The sequence below is a fragment of the Ailuropoda melanoleuca genome, chromosome 16 (genome assembly GCF_002007445.2).
Source record: "Ailuropoda melanoleuca isolate Jingjing chromosome 16, ASM200744v2, whole genome shotgun sequence".
NCBI classification, from domain to species: domain Eukaryota; kingdom Metazoa; phylum Chordata; class Mammalia; order Carnivora; family Ursidae; genus Ailuropoda; species Ailuropoda melanoleuca.
The window spans coordinates 52,845,955-52,869,181 of NC_048233.1; the positions used below are offsets into that span (position 1 = coordinate 52,845,955).

The 23,227-nt window shown below is 35.7% G+C and overlaps 1 protein-coding gene across 6 annotated transcripts in view; it reads left to right on the plus strand.

The window, feature by feature from the left end:
- Positions 1 to 23,227, plus strand: part of PRMT3 (protein arginine methyltransferase 3) — a 132,970-nt gene that overhangs the window by 78,583 nt on the left and 31,160 nt on the right. For all 6 annotated transcript variants that reach the window (XR_004621147.1, XR_002142885.2, XM_034644656.1 and 3 more), the window contains 2 exons: positions 8,673 to 8,860; positions 11,078 to 11,164. Coding sequence is in view for 4 of the 6 variants with exons in the window: in XM_034644656.1 (XP_034500547.1) it covers positions 8,673 to 8,860; positions 11,078 to 11,164 (275 nt within the window). In the remaining 2 variants the exon portion in view is untranslated. The remainder of the gene's footprint in view (positions 1 to 8,672; positions 8,861 to 11,077; positions 11,165 to 23,227) is intronic.

Below are 23,227 nucleotides of genomic sequence, written 5' to 3' on the forward strand. Positions count from 1 at the left end.
TACCCCTGCTTGTGTTCCCTCTCTCGCTGGCTGTCTCTGTCAGATAAATAAATAAAATCTTAAAAAAAAAATATTAGGAGACATAGGTGTATTTCTTTATAAATTGGGGAGGGAGGCTTTCTAGATAAGAACTTAGATTCAGATGCCTTTATTGGAAGAAAGATTGATAACTTTGATTATATAAATAAATTTCTAAATGGCAATATATGCCATATGCAGAGTCACACGAGAAAGTACAGACTGAAAAAGTTTTCGATTCCTGTCACCAACAAAAAGCTAATCTCTGTAATACATAAAAAGATCCTACAAATAAGACCACAAATCCAATAGAACATTCGACAAAGAACTGAATGGCAGTTCACAGAAAAAGAATACAGTTGACTCTTAAAAATTTGCTCAGTCTCGGGGCGCCTGGGTGGCTCAGTCGTTAGGCGTCTGCCTTTTGCTCAGGGCGTGATCCTAGAGTCCTGGGATCGAGCCCCACATCAGGCTCCTCTGCTGGGAGCCTGCTTCTTCCTCTCCCACTCCCCCTGCTTCTGTTTCCTCTCTCGCTGGCTGTCTCTCTCTCTGTCAAATAAAAAAATAAAATCTTTAAAAAAAAAATGTGCTCAGTCTCTATCCTATTANCTTCTTCCTCTCCCACTCCCCCTGCTTCTGTTTCCTCTCTCGCTGGCTGTCTCTCTCTCTGTCAAATAAATAAATAAAATCTTTAAAAAAAAATGTGCTCAGTCTCTATCCTATTAAGAAAAATGTCCAATCTGGGGAATCTTTGTCTTACTCAAGGTTGCACTGAATACTCCTGTGCTTTTCCTTGAAGTTACAGCTTTGACATTCAGGTCTGTGGTTCATTTCAAATTAATTTTTGTGTGTGGCGTGAGGTAAGGTTAGATGTTAATATTTGCTAGCACTCTTTGTTGAAATGATTATCGTTTCCCATAAATTGCTTGGCATCTTTGTTTAAGATAAATTAGCCATATATGTGTGGGTATGTTTTTGTATTCTGTTCATTTGATCTCTAAGTCTCTTTTTCCATCAATACCATATTATCTTAATTACTGTAATTTGCTTTGGCAGTTTGGTCCTTGTGAGTGTGTGTGGTTTTTTTAAAATAAATTTTTGAATCGTTTTGAATCTGTCAGTCTATCAATTTTAAAAAGATTGGTTGAATTATGATAGGATTGTCTTGACTAAATAGATCAGCTTGAGAATAATTAACATCTTAACAGTGTTAATAGGTCTTCCAAACCATAAACACAATGTATCTTTTCATTTTTTATAGGTCTTTAATTTCTCTTGGCATTATTTTATAATTTGCAATGTAGAGATCTTGCACATCTTCTGTTAAGTTTATTCTTTTTTAAAAAAAATTTATTTGAAAGTGTGTGTGTGTGCATGCATGCGCATGAGCTGGAGAGGGACAGAGAGGGAGGAAGAGAGAGAGTCTCAAGCAGAATCCATCCGAACTGAGCATGGAGCTCTTTGCAGGGCTCAATCTCACGACCCTGAAATCATGACCTGGCTGAAATCAAGAGTCGGACGCTCAACCAACTGAGCCACCAAGGTGCCCTTGTTAAATTTAGTTTTAAGTATTTAAATTTTTTTGGTCATTTTTACAAGTGGAAATTTTTAAATTTCATTTTTCAGTTGACTACTACTAGTATAAAAATACAGTTGATTTTTGTTTATTAACCTTTTATCTTATGACCTTGCTAAGTTCACTTGATAGTTCTAGTTGTTTTCTAAATTCCTTAGGCTTTTCTGTGTGACCAATCATGTTGTTTGCAAATAGAGACAATTTTTTACTTCTACCATTCCATACATTCTACCTTTAATTTGGGGGGCGGGAGATGCTATAACGCTTTGAATGAAATAGGAAACAAGTCCATTTAGATATGAATAAATAAATGAATAATCTGAAAGTTTGATTAAGAATGGAATATGTGTTTCAAAGAACCTCCCCACAAAATAGCTACTAATTACAGAAGAATAAATTTCAGCACAGAAGCCTAGTAGTCTCCACCTTGATCAAGTAATCAGGGTTGACATTCTCAGGAATGGGTCAGATTAAAATTGTGGTCTGATAGGAGCACATAGAAATAATTCATTTCTTTGAAACCATCCTCAGAACTGGTAAGAGTTTTGTAAAATCATAATTGTTGCATAGAAAATTTAAGAGCTCATCAAAGGAGATACATTTTTCCATATTACTAGAAAAGAATGTTGTTTGTAGTGCCTTTCATTACAAGCCAAACGAAAGGTTTTTCTCCCTTATAAAACTAGATTCACATTTGTTCTGGGGTTCTTCAAACTATACATCGTTGAGTTGTAATTATCAAGATTATAAAGTTGAGGACTGCATCCAGTACAGTGCACAATTATCAAGGCAGTCAGTTCCTAACTTACTGTTTGCTGATCTTGCCAGACCATCCTCATGACTGGGGCCTTTTGTTAAAAATATGGATGTTCAGGCCGCAAATCAGATCCTTCTGAACCAAAATGTAGGGGGAGAGTCCTGTTTTAAGAATTTGTTTGTTTGTTTGTTTATTAAGAATTTATTTGAAATACACATTTTCCTTTGTATCACTCGAGGTTATTGTTGGAAGAAAGAGAACTCTACCTTGGCTATTCAACAGAGTAGGAGTTTATTAAAAGGGTAGGTAGGGTAGGTTATTCAGTTTTCGTAAGAACTAGAAAACCAGGCTGGAAGGTTATGCAGCCAAGAATAATGTGCAAAATTATGTTATAGGACCGGTTTAGAAGTGATACCACTACCCTAATATTGAGCACTAGCTGACATATTACATTGCTGATCTTACCAACAGTTGGCATTGCTGCCTCTGAGAAGTAGGCAGAACTTTAGGTGCTTATCATTGGTGGACCTGAGTCAGGTGTGCATGCCTAACTTACAAGGGAGAGAGGGAAGGCAACCTTCTGCCATTTTTAGCTTCCATAGAGGGAGGCAGGCCCTGCCTTGTGACATACAGAATTTCACAAATAGTTCAGAAGGGGGCAGCAAAAATAGTGGCAGATATGTAGGTATATATGCCTCACCAATAGTTGTCCCTCCACAATTTTGCATTGGAATTTGCATTGGAAACCTGATCTATGCTTATAAGAAATTGCCTCTGTTATAAAGTCTCCATTTGCTTCTATACCTTCCTACTTATTTTCTGTGTGGAAAGCTGAATTGTACAGTTTACTCACTGCTCCCTCATTTCTACTTGGTTGCTTTCCTCTTTTGTGTTTCTTTTTGCACCGTGAGTTCCTTCCTTAACTCGGCTGGAATAAGTAAAGCTGAATGTTCCCGTTTTCCTCACTTTGTCCTGAAATTTAATTAATCTCCAATCTTTCTCAAAGCCTTTCCTCTTCCTCTTTCTCTTTCAACAAGTGCCCATTTACCTTGGGAAAATGGGGTTCCTCTTTCCCTTTCTTCTGTTTGAAAAGCATAAAATGTAGCATCATGTATAATGGAAAGCATATAGATTTTGCAAGTAGACCTTATGTTGAATCCCTGCTTTGTCAGATAACTAGTTATCTAGTTAGCTGATTAAGACTGGTAACTTGGGCAGGTTACTTTACTGCTACCAACTTCAGTTTTCTTATCTGTAAAAAGAGGATTATAAGCTAGCTTTATAGAATCAGAATCATTAAATGAGATGCTCAAAATGAAGTAGTTGCTCAGCAAAGGTTAAATCCCCTCCTGAGTTACACCTGCTAAACTGTAGATTTACAGTGAAAATGAGCTATAGCTAGTAAAATGAAATTAGTGTTAGGTTTATACCTTATAAAAGTTGTGAAATGAATTTAAGTGTTGTGCTATTAAGACTTGACTTTCACATAGTTTATCTCAGTGTAATCAGCCACTGCTCATGGTTCATAGTGCTTGGAGGTTTCCTTTAGTATTTCCATAATTCGCTGTCTACTTTCTCATCTTCAAATCTGCGTTCTTCACACTTGTTGTTTTGTTTTGTTCAGCGGTATTGCAGTAGTATTTTCTACTGTTTAAATAATTTTTCAGTGTATATTGCAGCTAGCTAAGCTGGGCCTAGTCACTATTTATAAGTTAATGATGGGAAAATGTTTCCGATTTCCAAATAATTAATTTTTTAAGATATCCTTATTATATAAATTGGAAATTGATTTTTGAGCTTATTCAACTTCAGAATATTTGCTGATTTAGCAGCTTAGTAGTATGCTTGCCTTTATACATATCAATCAAATTTGTCATTGACAGTTTACTAAAATCTTTCTCCATATTGTTGACGCGTATTGTGAAAAGAATAGTTTATTTTGACTTATTATCTCCTTTTGTTCTAAACCTTTTTACTATCTGGTTACTTATATACATGCAGTGATGCCAGTGCTTACTAGGAATTGTTTCTTTATTCATCTCAGTCTTACCCTTTAGTGTCCAAAAGTTTGTGAGGCATTTCTAAGGGATAAAGGATTTCCCATCTTTATCTGTTCACCATGTGAGCTGTTCTAGTGACAAATGAATTCTGGGCAGTGAATCGAGAAGGACACAGATGTCAAAGCCATGAATTTATAAATGGTCTGTTAAGAGGATGCTTTGTCCAATCAGCGCTTTGTTAATTTCACCTACAGAAAGGAATAATTATTCAATTATGCTTCTATCTGACAAAAATCAGATGACAAATGTGTCAGAATGTGAAGGTAAAGGGTTAGTCAAGATTCTGGCAGGTGGCCCAAAATTTTAGCCAGCTGTGAGGAGGTGGATATGGAACTAAACTGACCTATAACACTGATTACAGGTCCTTTATGAATATTCATAGCTCTTACTAACAGATAAAAAATAATTTCATTTCTAAATGCTAACAAAGAAATCATGATTTTCTGTATCTTTGTGAAATATAATTACCTTGAAAATATATACCTCAACACTAGAAAAAGTAAAATCATATTCCTCTTTTGTTTGTTTCTTCTTATTACCAAAATATTTTTAAACCTTTTTTTAAATTTATTTTAGTAAATTGTAGTCTTTCCTTATGATAAAGTTACGCTTATTTCTTAGTAGTATTACTAGTATATCATAGTGCTTGATACAGAGCCAGGGGTCAGCTGACTTTTTCTACAAAAGACCAGACAATAAATATTTTCAGCTTTGTAAGCCCTGCAGTCTCTGTTCCAACTACTAGAACACAGTGCAGCCATAGACCATAGGTAAATAAATGAGGGTGGCAATGTTCCAGTTAAACTGTTTACAAAATCAGAGAGGGGGCTGAATTTGACCCCTGGGCTATTGTTTGCCAGCCCCTGATATAGGGACTAATGATATTTTAAATTTTTCACTGAGATTTTTAATAATATCTGAAAAAGAAGAACTCTGAGCTATGTTAAGTAATTTGAATGTCTGTGCACTACACAACTTGGAAGGATACTCAGTTTCCCGGAGACTATAGTGTGAATGGCACTCCCTGAAGTAATACAATATGGTTGCTCTGATAATGACCTCCCTCATCCATTTCTCTCACATCTATATCAGGGGTATCCATATCTGGCCTGCTGCCTGTTTTTGTAGATAAAGTTTTATTGGAACATAGCCAAGCTAATTTATTTGCATATTGTCTGTGACTGCTTTCACAGTTCTAGCAGCAAAGATAAATAGTTTCAACAAAGACCATATGGCCCACAAAACCTGAAATAGTTATTTTACAGAAAATGTTTGCTGATCCCTGATCTGTACCCTAACTATATTTCTCTTTAAGGATGGAGTTACAGGGCAAAACATAGGAAACTTGTATGATTGTCATATTAAGTACAACAAAAGATATATAAAGAAGTTGCCAAATATCTAAAGTTACTTTAGAATTCTGTTTCATCTTCAGTGTTTCTCATCTAAGGATCTGGTTCAAGAAACTAAACATGCTTTCCTATAGCTAATGCTCTTGCTGGTTCAGCATAGTCAGCAACAAATCAGATACTTTGAAGAATTTGTATTAGTCAGGAATTTAAACACTGTCAAGAGGGGCGCCTGGGTGGCACAGCGGTTAAGCGTCTGCCTTCGGCTCAGGGCATGATCCCAGCGATGGGATCAAGCCCCACATCAGGCTCTTCCGCTATGATCCTGCTTCTTCCTCTCCCACTCCCCCTGCTTGTGTTCCCTCTCTCGCTGGCTGTCTCTATCTCTGTCAAATAAATAAATAAAATTTTTAAAAAACAAAAAACACTGTCAAGAGACTTACCATGTGTGCGGAAGAGGAGGACAGTAGAAGTAACTCACGGCCCATGGTAGCCCAGTACCCAGTACTCTAGCCCAGTGCAGCTATCACATCTGCCTCACATACCCCCTTAAGGAGGACTTGAGAAACTTCTTATCAGTGACATAGCACCAAGTATTTTTTCTGGGTATCTCAATTGCTTTGATGCCAACAGATCTTATCATGGGCTTTATAGGAAGATAATTTAGGGCTGCTGTCATTGAATAATAAATTCCTAAGGCTGTGGATAGAAACAAAGTTTGGGGGAAGGGGAGGCTTATTTCTCTGCTCTTTAAGTCTGAAAACTAGTTAATAATCATGAAACTATTTCTTTTGTGCATTTCTTTGGTATATATGTACTTGCTTTCAGTTTATTGAGATAAGAAAATTGTATTTCTATTTTAATTCATGAATCCCCTGAATCTTATCTGAAGGACAAAGTGAATTTTGTTATTTACTTGTCAGAGAAAAGATCAATATTTTTAAAAGTTTTTTAGATTTTTATTTATTTATTTATTTGAGAGAAGAGCAAGTGAGAGAGAACACAATTAGAGGAGAGGGGCAGAAGGAGAGAGAGAAGCGACTCCCCGCTGAGCAGGGAGCCTGATGTAGAGCTCTATCCCAGGACCTGGAGATCAGGACCTGAGCTGAAAGCAGAGGCTTAACTGACTGAGCCACCCAGGCACCCCCAATATTATTTTTTTAATTTGGTGCTGTACAGACCCTTTACCCTTTTTATTAGAATAGTTTCTTCCTGAATCACTCTCTTCTGTCGCCTCTTAACACTTACTGTCCTGGTTTTCTTCTTGCTTTGGTGGCCCCAGCTTCTCAGCCATTTATTATCAGCCTCCTTTCCTTCCACACATCCCTCAATTTCTGGTACTCATGTACTCTCCCTAGAAGACCTCATGAGCTCCCATAACTTAACATTTCCATTCATATGATCATTGTCTTAATTTATATCTTGAACCCAGATCATCTCTTAAATCTCAGGCCTCTTTATTCAGCTGCTTATTGGATATTTTTACCCGTTTGTCCATAAGCACTGAACTCTTACGTTCCTCTTGAATCTGCCCTTATTTATTCCCTAATGTAATGGTTAGCACCATGATCTGCCCAGCTGCTAAAGCTAAAAACTGTTGCCCTTGGCTCTTCCCTCTTTGTTACCTTCACAACCAGCCCATCCTGTGAGTTCCTTCTTCCTAAATATCCCTTGAACAATGTGGGTGTTAGGGGCATCAACTGCTCCATACCCTGTGTGGTCGAAAATCTGTAACTTTTGACTCCCCAAAAACTTAACTACTAATAGCCTGCTCGTGACTGGGAGCCTTACCAATAACCATAAACAGTTGATTAACACATATTATATGTTATATGTATTATATATTGTATTCTTATAATAAAGTAAGCTAGAGAAAAGAAATGTTATTAATAAAACCATAAGAGAAAATACATGTACAGTACTGTACTATATTTATCAAAAAAAAAAAAATCCATGTGTAAATGGACCCATCTTGTTCAGGGATCAGCTAGCTGTATATACCTCCCCCTTTCCATTCCCACAGCCATCGCTCTCCTTCAGATCACCTGGGTTATTGCAACTATCTTATTTTGTCTTTGTCTTAATCTTGCATCTTCCCATTCATTCTCCACGTTGCATTCCATCTGGCTTTTCCAAAATCAAAATCTGATCAGATTCTTACCCTATGTAAAATTGTTCACAGGCTTGTCATTATTCTTAGAATAAAATCCGGTTTACTAACATGGTTTATCCAGCCAAAGAAAACATAGAAAACATTTTCTTTGCACCCTTATTACCTTTGTAGTCTTATATCTCATTTTCTCAGATTGGAATGTATATTAATTGTGATCCCATATGCACACCACTCACTCTGCCTAGAACACTCCCTCCCTACTCCTAATTTATGTGGTCTTCAGTTCTTATCTTATATAATACTGCTGTACCCCTGCTATAGCCAAATCTGAATTAGCTGTTTTGCTCCCTCAGTACCTTATACCTCCCCTTCTTAGTATTTATTACATCACCAATAATTGCCCCTTTTTAAATGATTTGTCTTTTTCTGTTTCAGAGTAATGTATAAAGTTTTAGTATCTTTTTAAAGTTCACATATTGTAATTTTAATATTAAATATGTTCGTTTCAGGTTTATTTAATTATGCTGTCTTGTTTTAATTATTATAATAAGAGCCCATCATTAAAATCCGTATTTTAATGTTGCCATCAACTGTAATGGAAATCTTTGTTTTAAAAGAGGCTACAAGATGGAACTTGGTTATTTTCCCTGATCTATACCTCTGTTAATCCCCCATTACTAGTAATCAGTTATTAGTAACTCATACTGATGATTTGGGGATTTATATTTAGCCTTTTAAAAAGTGTATTTTGCCACAAAGGGAGATAATGGTAAATTGTTGGGTATTTTATCTGTTACAGTTTACCCCGATATTTGCACTATCAGCCTTGTGGCAGTAAGTGATGTGAATAAACATGCTGATAGAATTGCTTTTTGGGATAACGTCTATGGCTTCAACATGTCCTGTATGAAGAAAGCAGTTATTCCAGAAGCTGTTGTGGAAGTGTTAGATCCGAAGACTCTTATTTCAGATGCTTGTAGTATTAAGGTAGGTGTTTTCACCAATTTTATTTTAACAGAATTGACATTTTTATTAGTTTTCATTTATGAGTTCAGTATTTGAAATTAATATATTGATATTATATATAGGCCTTCAAAACAGTGATTATTCTTCCTATATTAGCCAGTCTGATGTACCTTGAGGTTACAATGTTTACCAGTTGACTATATCATCCTTTGGAATCACTTCTCTTTGTATATCGCAGTTCCTTATACTGGGGGTTTGAAGGTGAAAAGTCCTACTGTATTATCATTTCTGCTTCATCACCACCTCCCTGGCCTTTTTCTAGTTTCTCATTTACAGCCATATTATTCATTCATAGCATATATTCTACACAGTTTAATGTCTCACATTCAAATTTCTTCCATCTTTTCAGATTAAGTAATTACAGCGAATTTGCCTATGAAACTAAAGCCCTACTCTGTTCAGATTTCTCAGTTAATTCCTTTTGTGTTTTAAATCTTATTGTTTACCATGTCAATCTCTAGTTTTATTGTGAATTTTGCTGTGTCAAATTTACATGGGTTAAATAATAACTTTGCAGTGAAAAGTCATTGCTTTGCTTAAAAACTCCTTAATTTGTTTCAATTAGATTAATATTGTTCAGTTTTAGGTTCAGAACATTGTCTGCTTTTTATGTCACATTATTACTTTCATAGCATCAATAATTGTTCTCTGCATAAAATGGATATTCAATAAATATTTGTTAATTTTCTTAATAGGTTAAATATTTAACTTTGGCATAGAGTAATAGACATAAAAAGTTTCTCAATAAGAGCAAGCTGATTAAAATTGCATTCAGCTTTTAAGAAAAAAAACTAAAGCCTGGTTAATGATTATAGTACTGTTGAGTGCTCTGGTACACTGATAGTAAGATTTATTTGTATTCTTTCATTCCGGGTAGGAGTGAGTGTACAGTTCTAGCCAACTCAGCGTCAAGGCTGTGCAAAAAGTGGAGGGTAGAGGAGGAGGGCTGATTTTTCTCTCTAGTGCTCTTTGTTTAATGCCAAAAACTGCCATGAATAAATAGTTAAAATAGAAAATTTTAGACTGAAAATGAAGGTGTTTAAAAAGTACATATACCCTTTCTCTTTTTTTTAAACATTATTTATTTACTTGTTTATTTGTTTAGGTAAATGTATTTTGTTCCGTGTTCCACAATCCTTTACCAATAAAAGACAACCACACTATAACTTCTTTAAAATTTTCTCAAGCTGTTTAAAAGACGGTAATGGCTTAAGTGTGTAGTCCTATGAATTGTGTATGTTATGTTGTAATCTACTCGTGGCAAGTCAGGCCTCCATGGCCTCCCTCTGGTCCCACTGCAATAGCTTGTCCCCATCTGCTCTCCATAGTGAAGTGAAGAAGGACTTGAACCAGGGCAGAACAGGAAAATAAGGCTCTTTGGCCATTGTTTTCCTGAGTTGAATCTCCTTTGTTGGCTTGGCTCTTTGATACTAACTGTTATGGTTTTTCCTAATATCTAAAAAACTTATCTTCCAATGCAATTACAAAAAGGAATTCTAAAAGGGGTGCCTGGGTGGCTCGTTAAGCACCTGCCTTCGGCTCAGGGCGTGATTCCACAGTCCTGGGATCGAGCCCCACATCAGGCTCCTCCGCCGGGAGCCTCCTCCTTCGTCTTCTCCACTCCCCCTGCTTGTGTTCCCTCTCTCGCTGGCTGTCTCTCTCTCTGTCAAATAAATAAATAAAATCTTTAAAAAAAAAAAAAAGGAATTCTAAAACACCTTATCCTTTTCATCAGCCTATGTTTCCAAGTTGGCATTTCCTATAAAAATGTTGACTCTTATCATGCGTAATTTATAGCAAATGTGTACCACTGGTGGTATACAAAATGATTTTACTTGGAAAACAAGAAAAGAATTTTATTTGAAAAATTTTAGTGTTTCTTAGAAAAACTTTAACTAGCACCTCAAAGCCATGATTTGATACATAGTATTCTTACAAGAAGTCTAAGTAAAAAAAGTACTAATTTGGTTTAAACAAAAATTAACTAAATGATAGTGCCAGTAGCCTTTAAATTTGGAAACAGTCCCAGAAGTGGGGTTTGAATGATTAAACTTTGCAAAACATTGGTTTACAGTAATCCTTTATGCATAAAAAAGAAGTAATATTTATCTGGTTGGTTTTGGTTCTGTTTTCACTATTTTTACTAAATTCTTCCTTTCATTCTTTTTTAATGGGTAGCAAATAGATTGCCATACAACATCTGTCTCAGCTTTGGAGTTTTCTTCAGATTTTACCCTGCAAATGACAAAGACATCCATGTGCACGGTAAGCTGTTTCATCTCCTCTCGCATATCTCACTAGCAGCGCAGTTGATTGGCAAGCTAATGAATTAATTACCAGACTTGTGATAAATGAAAAAGGCTATTGCCTTCGACAGTCTATCTTTGCCTTTGTTAGGCTATTAAACATATCTGTTTTGATAGGTCAATAGACTTCAAAAAAGTTAGTTTTAGTTGAGAGGAGAAAGTATTAGGATACCATGTTTGCATAATGATTTTTTTTAATAGAGTCTTCCTTATTGCCTCTCGTTTAACTAATTGAGAGCACTCATCTTTATCTTCATAGACAAGTTCATGTCCTACACCTCCTAATGACTCTTAACACTCAATATAGATGGAAGTAAAATATGTTTATTTGGTATAATATTTTATATTCCTGTATAAAATATAATAAAGAAGTGATGATTTGCCTTTTGTTAAAGAAGTGTCCTGGTGTATGGGCATTAGAAAAGTTAGACAATCTGGATTCACATTTGGTTCTGCCACTCACTAGTTTGTTACTTTGCTCAAGTTACCTAGGTATTCTGTACCTCAGATTAATCAACTGCCTTAAGAAAAATGGTAATAATTTCTATCTTGTAGACTAGTTACACAGATTAATGAATTAATATATGTGGAAGCACCTACAGGGTAGGCAGAAATGTTAGGTTATTAAAACATATTAATTTTTTTCTTAAGTAATTTCTGAATGTATATTCATACTAAGGCAACAATATTTTTTACCAGGAGACTCAGAATGTTAATAAAATGTGGACCTTTACTTAAGAAAGTATGAATTTACATAGGTGGTATTGATATAAATATTTATGTTATTTAAAGAATTAATTGTACAGCTTTTGAAATCCTAATTATACCTTAAAAAATTAAAATTTTACTGAAAACTATATAGCCAGGAACTATGTGAAACAGGTTACAGTCATGTTGACATTGACTCTTGAACCTGATTTTTTAAAACACAGACATACAAAAGATTTTATGGGTTCTTAAAAATTGTTTCTGTTCCTTTTGATCCAATAATTATTCTATATCCAAGTGAGTTTAACAATGTGCTTTGATGTTTTGAGGAATTCGTTTCATTGAAGTTGGTTTTACAGTTTTTAAAAGGTAAATATCTAGATCTCAGGTTTATGATTTGGGGCACCCATTATATTTGTTTAACTGATAAAAAACAAAATTTAATTCTTCCCATTTATTTCTCCCAGATATCCCCGTTGTCCTTTTTGGTAACTGAAATGATGTGGTCAATTGAAATTACAGGCTAAAGTCTTCAACTCTTAGATTTACTGTTTGATGTTAGTAATCCTCGAGAGTTAAAAAAAAGACCTCTTGATTAATGACAGTTGATCAATCTATAAGGGAATTCTTAGATAGAAATTGCCATATTACCAGTATATTAAATAATATTTTTGCAAATCTTCTTTCAGTGTCTTTCACATGAATCAAAGTAGAGCAAATGTAAAACTGTAGTGAAGACCTGAAAAGCTGTGTGTTTTTAGTTGTGCATATTTTTTAGCTTTTTGTAGACAAAGGGGTTTCCTGAGTTTTTTTGAAATGTTCTTTATTTCTTGGGTTATTGGTCAGGGTTCTTAGTTTCAGACAACAATGTCCAAATCAGCTTGTTAAAGCAAAAGGTGATTTACTGAAGAGTTAAGTAACATAATTCCAGATACATTGGGAGAGCTAAAGGAATAGACAAAATACTCTGAAACCGCATCTTAGAACTAGCCTCCTACAAAGCCGCCTGTACTACTACAGGCCCTGTAAACCCTAAAGTCCTTGGCCCTCTCAGTAAGTGGTAGGCACCACTGACAACCCCAGGTAAACAGAACTCTTCAATACCATCCTGTTCCTATCCCCCCTGCCCAGGTCATGCTGTTCAATTCTTCTGTACAGATCTTCACTCAGCACCTCTACTTGGCTGCACATAGGTCGTGTTGTACCCTCGTGATTAAAAAGTTTTAGGAAGTAGGTTTAGCTGCAGTAGTGTTATGTTACAGAAGGAGTTTCACAGTGCATATATAGAATTATTTTCTAGTCCTATTATTTGCCATAGAATATGAGAAGCTTTATGTTGAAATAAATTATACTTATCCTTCAATGATCGTAGTTTTTTTTCTGTATATTTAAAAGAATAAAATAGAAATAAAACACCTAAAAAGCTAGTAATGTCTGTTTAACACAAAGATTGTAATCAAAATTTTGGTATTAAAGAACATATCAAATAGGTACTTGCTGCATTTGTTCCTGTACAATCAGAGTTCCATAAGAAAAATGAATCAAAAAGAAACTGTTATATTAACTTATATCTGTAAAGAGGCTTTTAGATTTACATTTTTATTCCCAACATGCCTGAATGATTTTAATATAAAAGTCTGGAAATGAGGTAGGTCTGGGGTTTAAGTAGAAGGTGGCAGAAGGTTGAAGTGGACTTGTATATGTCTGATCACTGCTGAAAAACATACTTCCGTAACTCACTTTTGAAAGGAATGTATAGTTTCAAACCATATTTATTTATTGGATGCATGCCAGGTACTGAACATAGTACTTATTCATTGTTAAGCCTTCTGAGATTATTCTGTCAAGTAATTTGTTAATATAAATTGTCTTGGTGATAATATCTAAGTCATTGGACACTTGCATGTCAGACAATGTGCTAATCACTTTAAAATCATTATTTCGTTTAGTCTTCTTAATAACCATTTGAAGCAGGTACTAATATTCCCATTTTATGGGTGAAGAAAAATAAATCACTATGTCTTACTTGTGAAATATCCTGACCCCCCAAAAAAACTCTGGTGGGGTTGTACAAACTATTAAAGGAAGATACAGAAACTTATGAATGAGATATTCGAGGTGTAGAAGAAAGGAGGTAGCCTGTTGCATTTGAAACATCTGAAAAATCTAAAACATGTTGCATGTTGAAATGAAACAGATCTGAAAAATGTGATTCTCAGCCAATAGTCTAGCAGTTGTTGGTAGGGAGAGAGAAAAAGAGTATGATCAAAATGCACTCTTCCTCAGAGATAGGGCTGACAGATTTATATGATAAAATAAGTCACATATCCCATTCTCTTTGCTGCAGAGGAAAAGTAGATCTTCGAATTTTTTTTCTTCACATTTTCAAAGTATATTTGTCATTATTTGGTCAGGCATCTACATGTCTTGGGAACTTTCCTTTCCCAGCGTGCTTACCCTAACGTGAGCCTGGCATGAGTAAGGTTTCGTGGCCTGTAATGCCTTTATTACATTTTCATTATTTGTGAGTCCCAACTATCCATCCGTATCTACTCCAGCTATCTTTTGCTCTTTGAGGTGGTGCCAACTCCTTACACTCTTCTGCTACCAACCATCTGGAGCTGTTACGCAAGCCTAGTCTCTAAGGCTGCGTTTGAATAGATAGATTATTCGCCTGGTTACTTGGGAATAATCCACAACAAAGGTATTAAAAAGGATGAGTGCCTAATTGGAACTTTATTTCTCCTTTATATTGTATGAAGAATTAGTGAAAATACTAAAAAAAAATAAAAAATTTTAAAAAGCAATACCTGCCAAAGAGATGGAAAAAGTTACTTTGGGGAGGAAGAGGTATGACTTTTATAGATAAAGAAAAAAGTATCTGCTTTTGTACTGCTGAGTACAAACCTTCAAACATATTAAATACTTTTTTCCTTGTGCTTGAAACTTGAGTGCATAGCCAAAAAGTAAGATGGATGATTTCTCTGAGTAGTTAAGCCCATTTTAAATATATGCATAACCATTTATTTCTAATGAGATTCTAAATTTGTGGCCTAATTAAAATATTAGAGGAAATTGGATTTTTCAAAGTAACAAGATGCTAAGAACACCCCCTTTGCATTTAATTTCAAAAGGATGTGTGCTGTAGACTGATAGTGTTTTTAGATGGCTTTCTCAAGTTTGTTAGAACCTTTAATAGAAAACGTCTTTTCTTTGCAGTCTTCACCACCAACACACAAGGCACATACACACACCACAGAAGAAATTTGATAACATTTTTAATGTAGTGTTTTGCATTAACAAACTTTTTTATGTTTTTGGGAATTTAACAAGATAGGATAATCATATATAAGTGTCTTGGATCTTGGTTAAAGGATAATTTTCCATTGAATACTAGTAGTGCATACATAGTGATTTTCTGAGCATTTTTTATGTATCATATGATACTATTGACAGTTTAGGTCAAATTGCCTTTGCTTTTATGATGGGATATGAAGTTTAGTTAGCATCTGACTGTCACAACAGCCTGCCTAACCTTGCAGTAAATGAGCAATTAAGTACATTATTATATTATGGAAAGTTTATAAGCGTTCAAAAGCAAGTGGTTTAAAGCCATACAATCTAGAACTAATATGTTTTTTTTTTAAGATTTTTTATTTATTTATAAGACAGAGATAGAGACAGCCAGCGAGAGAGGGAACACAAGCAGGGGGAGTGGGAGAGGAAGAAGCAGGCTCATAGTGGAGGAGCCCGATGTGGGGCTCGATCCCACAACGCCGGGATCACTCCTTGAGCCAAAGGCAGACGCCCAACCNGGGAGAGGAAGAAGCAGGCTCATAGTGGAGGAGCCCGATGTGGGGCTCGATCCCACAACGCCGGGATCACTCCTTGAGCCAAAGGCAGACGCCCAACCGCTCTGCCACCCAGGCGCCCCTAGAACTAATATGTTTTATTTTGTGAGTTCTAGTGTATTTTTAATATCATTTATGTAATTGTGTAATATTCTCCCTTTGTGTTCCAGCAGCATTTATATTGGCATCTGTCGATATAAGCTCCATAAAGATACAGGCAAACATGTACATTAAATAACTCTTCATACTGCCTTTTGTATAACAAATGAGTTGTTTACCTTAAAAAGGAAAATATTTAAGATTATTTTATAGATTACATACTCACATAAATCTTTGACATGTAAAGATTTTTATTTGATGTAATATCTCTTAGAACAATCATTTTTATATATTAATTTCAGCATTATATTTTCTTTTTTTCTACATCTTTGTTAGCATGCACTAGTATAACAATGTTCAGTTTGTATAAACTTTCCTTAATATAGTTCTAAACCTCATTTAACAAAGAATATTTTTCCTAGGCATTTTTCTTTTACTACAGTTGCTAAATTAAAGATGAGCCACTGGAGTACATAAAGAACAGACTTTTTTTTATATTTGTATTTAATAACCTCTGACAATAAAGTCTTTTGAATTTTATCAAAGTACATTAATATGAGTTCAGTGGCATTGAGAGGTTTTTAATTTTTTATCATAACTTTTAAAATCCTTCATATAAGAATTTATATTAACAGATATTTCAGTTTGTTAAACAAATATTAAATACTGACTGCGTCCCAGACACTTGTCTGAAATCTATGCACAGACGCGCACACACACACACACACACAAAACCTATTCTCTGTCCTGAAAAGGCACTTAAATGAGAGGAGACAGGGGCTAAGAAAATCTCAGTATGAATATAAAATTATGAGTATAGGTATATACTCAGAGTGGTTTGGGAATGGGAGCACAAAAGAGATATTTTCTGGAGGAAAAATTGTAGTTGGTCATTAAATTTTATAGCCAAGATTCTATGAAGAAGAAGAAAACACTTTGCCCCCCCAAAAGATTTTATTTTAAATGAGGAAGCCTGTTTCCAAGGATGAAAAGATTGAAGGAAAAGACTAAAGTATAGTAGCCATTTAAGAAGTTCACTTTGAAATAATTTCTATTTACCTATTTTTTAATTCACTGGTCTTTTCTTCATCTGTATTCTTTCTGCTGTTAAGATAGCCACTGAATACTTTCATGTTAAATATTGTTTTTCAGTTCCATAATTTCAGTTTTCATTTTTTGAATTATCATTCTTTAATTTTTTTAAACCAGTTTGGTCAGTCTTTTTATCTCAATTTCTTAACATATTTATAATCACTCTTTTAAGGTCTATTTGCTATTTCCCTAAGCCAACTGTGATTCTACTTCTGTTATTTTTTTTTTAATTTTATTTATTTAAGTAATCTCTACACCCAGTGTGGGGCTCAAAACTCACAACCCCGAGACCAAGAGTTGTGCACTCCTCCGACTGAGCCAGCCAGGCACTCCTGTTTGCTTTTTCTCTTTTGATTATGGATCACATTTTCCTGTTTCTTCTCATATTTCATAATTTTATACTTTGTGCTAGCCATTATTTGAAAGGATAATACAGACTAAAATAGGTAATATTTTCCCTTAGAAGAGCTTCCGCTCACCTCTGTCTGGCAACTAGGATTGAGGGACTGATTATCTAATCTGGAACTGAGCTTGGTGGGGGCTGTGTACCACGGGCCCAGGATCAGGCCCCTCCCTCTCACCGGTTTCCTGGGAAGACAATCAAAATACAGCTGAGTTTAGGGAGAAACACAAAGTCAGGATATTTATGAGGTTTGGAAAATCTGGTCATCAGTGGATCTTTCAGTGAGAGCAAGGAATTGGGCAGGAGGAGGAAAGGTCCTGATACAGATTTGGCACGGCTCACGGCCTGGTTGAGAATTGGTAGACACAATGAGAGGGTGGGTTTCAAAAGTGAATCTTGAAAGTAAACAGTGTAGTTGAGCCCTCTCTTCTTAAGAAGAGGGTATTTGCTCTCAGGATTAATTGAAAGGTCTGTTGTTCGTATAAACAGTTTTTCTTAAAGTGCCTGAAACAAACCACTTCATCTTCCTGGGCACGTTTCTGGAATAGCAAAGAGTTGAATAGTCATGTCATGTTAATGGTGACAGTGAAGTGTGTGCTTCTAGATGATTTTGGCTTTGGGATCTAAGCATTGCAAGAAAACCTCTCTGCCTGCTTTGCAGCACAGCCACCAGCTTCATCAGCCTTCTGGGTTTGCTAGCTCCACCTGTCAGGCTTCTCTCGATTCTTGTTTACCATACGAGCTCAGACCTGCCCATTAAAAATTGACTGGGTTCTCCTTGTGCCAGCTAGGTTGCTGTGCCTGTAGCATTTTTGCTCCTTTTCCCTCCAAGGGTCCCAGCATTGGGTAAATGCTGTCAGGTATGAAAGCCACTGTTTCTCTCTGCTCAACTAGGGAGGGCTGGCTGGCTTATCCCTCTCTGAAAAGAGTTTATCTAGACTTCTTTGCTTCCAAGGTTCTTCGATGGTTTTAATGAAAAATACAATTGTTTAGTTTAGCGAAGGTTTTTTTATTTTTGTTGTTATATCAGAGTGAGGGGATCTTTTGCAAACCTCTACATCCTAACTAGAAACAGAAGTCCCTGCATACATTGTTTCTAAATGCCCGATCTGGAAAATCTGGGCCTCCATATTTAAGCTTTTTGAAAGTTAGGAAAAGTAAATGAACATAAACAAATTTAGTCCATGAACTGAAAAATAAATTGTATGTTATCTCCCAATTCTCATTTTGGTTTTCTTCACTTTTTTTAAATGACATACTTGATAAATGATAGAAGGATATATTTAAGAGGCAGTGATATTTAGCTTTTGATGGAGTCAAAACAAGTCTTTGGTTTACAGTTTTTAAGACTCATGCAAGTGTTATTAAATGAAACTTTAAAATGTTTAAAATTCAAACTTTAGTGATTCCTTACTCATAGTATTATTTGTTTTTATTTTACTTTTTAATTAAGCTTTAAATTTTTCTAATAGCTTACAAAAAAACTTCAAATGAGCCTATTTCTTTGTAATTGTGTACTTAAATCTTTCAAGGCTTTTGAAAAATATCTGACAGTAGAAACCTGCTAATTCCAAACTCATTTCTTGGATATTAAATCAGCTCTTAGTACTTTTAGGTGTAAATTGACCTAATTTTGACCTTGCAAAGCTAATCAGCTAAAGAAACTAATTATTAAAACACATCTGTGCTGCTTAGAAATCGTAAGATTTGTTTTGAACTTGCATCATAGATTTTAGTGGGACATCTGGTATATATTTTAATAGGCTTCATTAAGTAAATTTTGTGTGTTGGGGGAGGACATTTCTAATTATGTGATTCCACCTCTCCAGTCAGTTTTAGGTTTCTCCTTATATAAATGACCGTATGATCTAGAGCATGGTCCATAACTTTATACTCTTCTCTGAAACCTTAACCTTTGTAGTTAGGCTTAAATGGTGATGACAATACTTAAATCTCTTCAATTATTCTCAGAAACTGTTTTTGAATAGTATTATTGCTAAGAGCTGCAAGCATTGGGAATATAATAACAAGCCAAAACAGTTCTTCTATTCACAAAGCATAAATGAGGGAGATAGATATTTAAGTTCACTTTATGGTTACATGTGATAAAGGCATTCAGATTATATAAGAAAATGCCGATATTTTTTAAAGATGTAAACTGAATGTGTAGGGGAGAAATGACATATCAGGCATTTGCTTTAAAACAGTTCAGCAAAAAGAAGGGGGCAGAGGAAGAATAGATGAAGTAAATTTGCCAGATAATGGTTAACTATTGACTATAGGTAATAGGTACTAAGAGGTTCTGTGATTGTGTATGTGCTTAAAATTTTTCATACGTGGGCGCCTGGGTAGCGCAGTTGTTAAGCATCTGCCTTTGGCTCAGGGCGTGATCCTGGCGTTCCGGGATCGAGTCCCACATCGGGTTCCAATGCTGGGAGCCTGCTTCTTCCTCTTCCACTCCCCCTGCTTGTGTTCCCTCTCTCACTGGCTGTCTCTCTCACATAAATAAAATCTTTAAAAAAAAAAATTTTTTTTTCATACGTTGATGTTTTTAAAGAGTAATACTAAGGACAGCGTTCTAAGAAATGCGTAAGGGTAATGAGGCAAAGGTACTGTGCTAAGTTGTTTCCATACAGCTCAGCTCATGCTATAGCTACCAAAGCTGAGCACATGCTTATTCTGTGGCTAAACTACTTCACTCTTAGGTCTTTACACAACAGAAGTGTGTTCATGTTTGCCAGAAGATATGTACACAAGTGTCCATTGCAGCCTACTTCTTTATAATCCCAAACTGGAAACAAGCTAAACATTTATCAGCAGTAAAATGGATACATAAATGTGGTATATTTATGGAGTAATATATATCAATGAAAAAAGATGATCTTGAATGTACACTACAACCTGGATGAATTGTGCATGAACAGAAAAAAAGTCTGGAAAGTTTGAAAACATACCATGGGGCACCTGGGTGGCTCAGCCAATTAAGCCCCTGACTCTTAATTTCGGCTCAGGTCATGATCTCAAGGCCCTGCAGTTGAGCCCCACTTCAGGTGCTGTGCTCAGTGGGGAGTCTGCTTGAAGATTTTTTTTCTCCTTCTGCCCCCCCCCGAACTTGCGCACACATGCACGCACTCTCAAATAAAGCTTTAAAAANTGTGCATGAACAGAAAAAAAGTCTGGAAAGTTTGAAAACATACCATGGGGCACCTGGGTGGCTCAGCCAATTTAGCCCCTGACTCTTAATTTCGGCTCAGGTCATGATCTCAAGGCCCTGCAGTTGAGCCCCACTTCAGGTGCTGTGCTCAGTGGGGAGTCTGCTTGAAGATTTTTTTTCTCCTTCTGCCCCCCCCGAACTTGCGCACACGTGCACGCACTCTCAAATAAAGCTTTAAAAAAAATAAAATAAAAGCATAATTTTTAATACAACATGGCGCTCTTTTACAAGGCATCTATTTCATCTGGAACCCAGCCAAAGAAATGATCTGTGCCACTGCGGGAAGAACTGGTTGAATTGAACTTATTGAGGGATGGTTTATACATTAGTCTCTAATGTAAAACCTTATTAATGGATTTTCCAGAGTAATTTTCATTACCTGATTTGCCCATTATGTGACAAATTCTTTACATAATATATGTCTCTACTGTAAAAGGAAGCTTTGTCTCATATTCGGAGGGACTCTATCTAGTTTTGATATTGTTTAGATTTGATTCAAGGCCAGGTGTATCCTAAGCATTGCCTACAAAATCTTGGATACTTCCACTTGACCCCTCCTTATCTTTCATTTTTCCCAACTACAGAGTCTAGCCTTCTGAGCTAAACCTCAGAGGATTTTATCTTAGCCTTTTTAAAATCTGGACTTTTTCACCTTCTTTTCTGTGTTTAGTTGCCTTCCTATCTATTTTTGTATTCTTTCCTTAGAAATATACCATTAAGAAAAATTTAATTTTTAAAAAGATATGTTTCCCACTTCCTATGAACTTTGAGATATATGTTCATTGAGTAGCAGGATGAATCACCTGTAATATTAAACCATTATTTAAACCTGCTCAGAGAGAATGCAGAAGTCCACAAAGTGAGGAGCTCTGAAGTCAAGTAAAATAACTTGTCCTTAGAGTGAATAGAGATTCCTGTGCTTGATCCTCCTTTGAAAGCCATGATGTAAATAAATGCCTCTGAATCTGCATTTTTAAAAGTTCATTAACAGTGATTTTAAAGACTCCAGTTGAGTTATATTATAAAAGGATTCGAACAGCATATTGTTCTAAAGTGTAATTTGAGTGAAGTGTTGAAATTCTTCTGCTATATTATAATCGTAATTGTAGATAGGAATAGGGTCATGCTGGAAGTCATCAATGCTAAGGATCAGAATAAATTTGAGAGAAATAATCACACTCAGGCAGGACTGAAACACTTATCTCAAGCACAGCAATAAGCATAAAAATGGTTTATTTATCAAATAATCAATAATAGTGAACTCTTGATTAGACATGTCAGGGGAGTTCTCCCTACACTTATCTCAGAGGCTGCCTATTAGCATTATTAGGTTGTGATAGTAAATGAATTTGACCAGGTACTTTCCTCTTTAATTCAGGCAGTTATCCCCAGAGTAATGACCTATAAGGAACTAATCTTCTCAGTTCAGATTTCCTTTGACTTATGCTCTGGCAGAAGCCATCATGACTATGGGCATTCAGAAATTCTAAACATCCCAAAGCATCTAATATTTCCAGCCATGTGATGTCTACGTATGTATTCACAGGAAGGATCAGTCTTTATTGGAAGATGAGTCAAGAATTGGAAAAACAAATTTTTGTTACAAATGCCGTATGGCTCAGAACATATGAGTTACCAAAATCAGTCCATCTTTCTCTTTTCTAAAAGACCGAATGAGAAAAGGGCCAATCTTGAAATAGTAGGGAGTTTTCTAAAAATTATTAAAATCAAAGAGAAAGGTTTAAATAGCGTCAATGTAACACTGTGGTTAACAGCTTGCGCTTTAGGGGTGCTGGGGTGGCTCGGTTGAACGTCTGACTCTTGATCTCAGCTCAAGTCTTGATCTCAGGGTCGTAGTTTGGGCCTTGTGTTGGGCTCCGTGCTGGATGAGGAGCTCCTTTAAAAAAAAAAAAAAAAAAGCTTCAGCTTTAGACCCAGTGAACTGAGTTTACTAGTACGACTTTAGAAAGAGGTATTTAGTTTCTGAATTTCAGATTTTTCATCTGAAAAGTGGAGATCATAACATCAGTACCTACCTCCTAGTTATTATTTTGAGTGCTCTAAATGAGATAATGCACACAAGTACTTACCACTATGCCTGGCACGTAGAAAGTGTCCATAAAATAACCCAATTAGTATTTCATTCATTTTCCTGTCTTGTTCCATTTTTAAAGAAAGGGTTGTTTGTTTAGTTTTATTTTTAACTTATCCATTTGGTTATGGAGATTTTAGATTGTGAGAATTGATAAATGGAATTTACTTCTTCATCAGGATTGAGTAAGTGTGACTGATGTGGCTGTACGTACCACCTCAGAGACTAGCTTTTTGGGTTTTTTTTTTTAATTTTATTTGTTTATTAGAGAACAAGCAGTGGGGAGGGGTAGAAGGAGAGCGAGAGAGAAGCAGACTTCCTGCTGAGCAGAAAGCCTGATGTGGGATTCCATCTCAGGACCTAGAGATCATGACCTGAGACGAAGACAGACACTTACCGATTGAGCCACCCAGGCACCCTCAAAGACTAGTTCTTTACAGGCGAAGATAATGCAATGAAAACTCTTTAATCTGTCCATATACCTGACTATCTGATGTACTGGAGAAATGAGACTTTTCTTCAAAATGCTTCATTAATGCAAATCAGCTGCTTCTCAAAGCAAA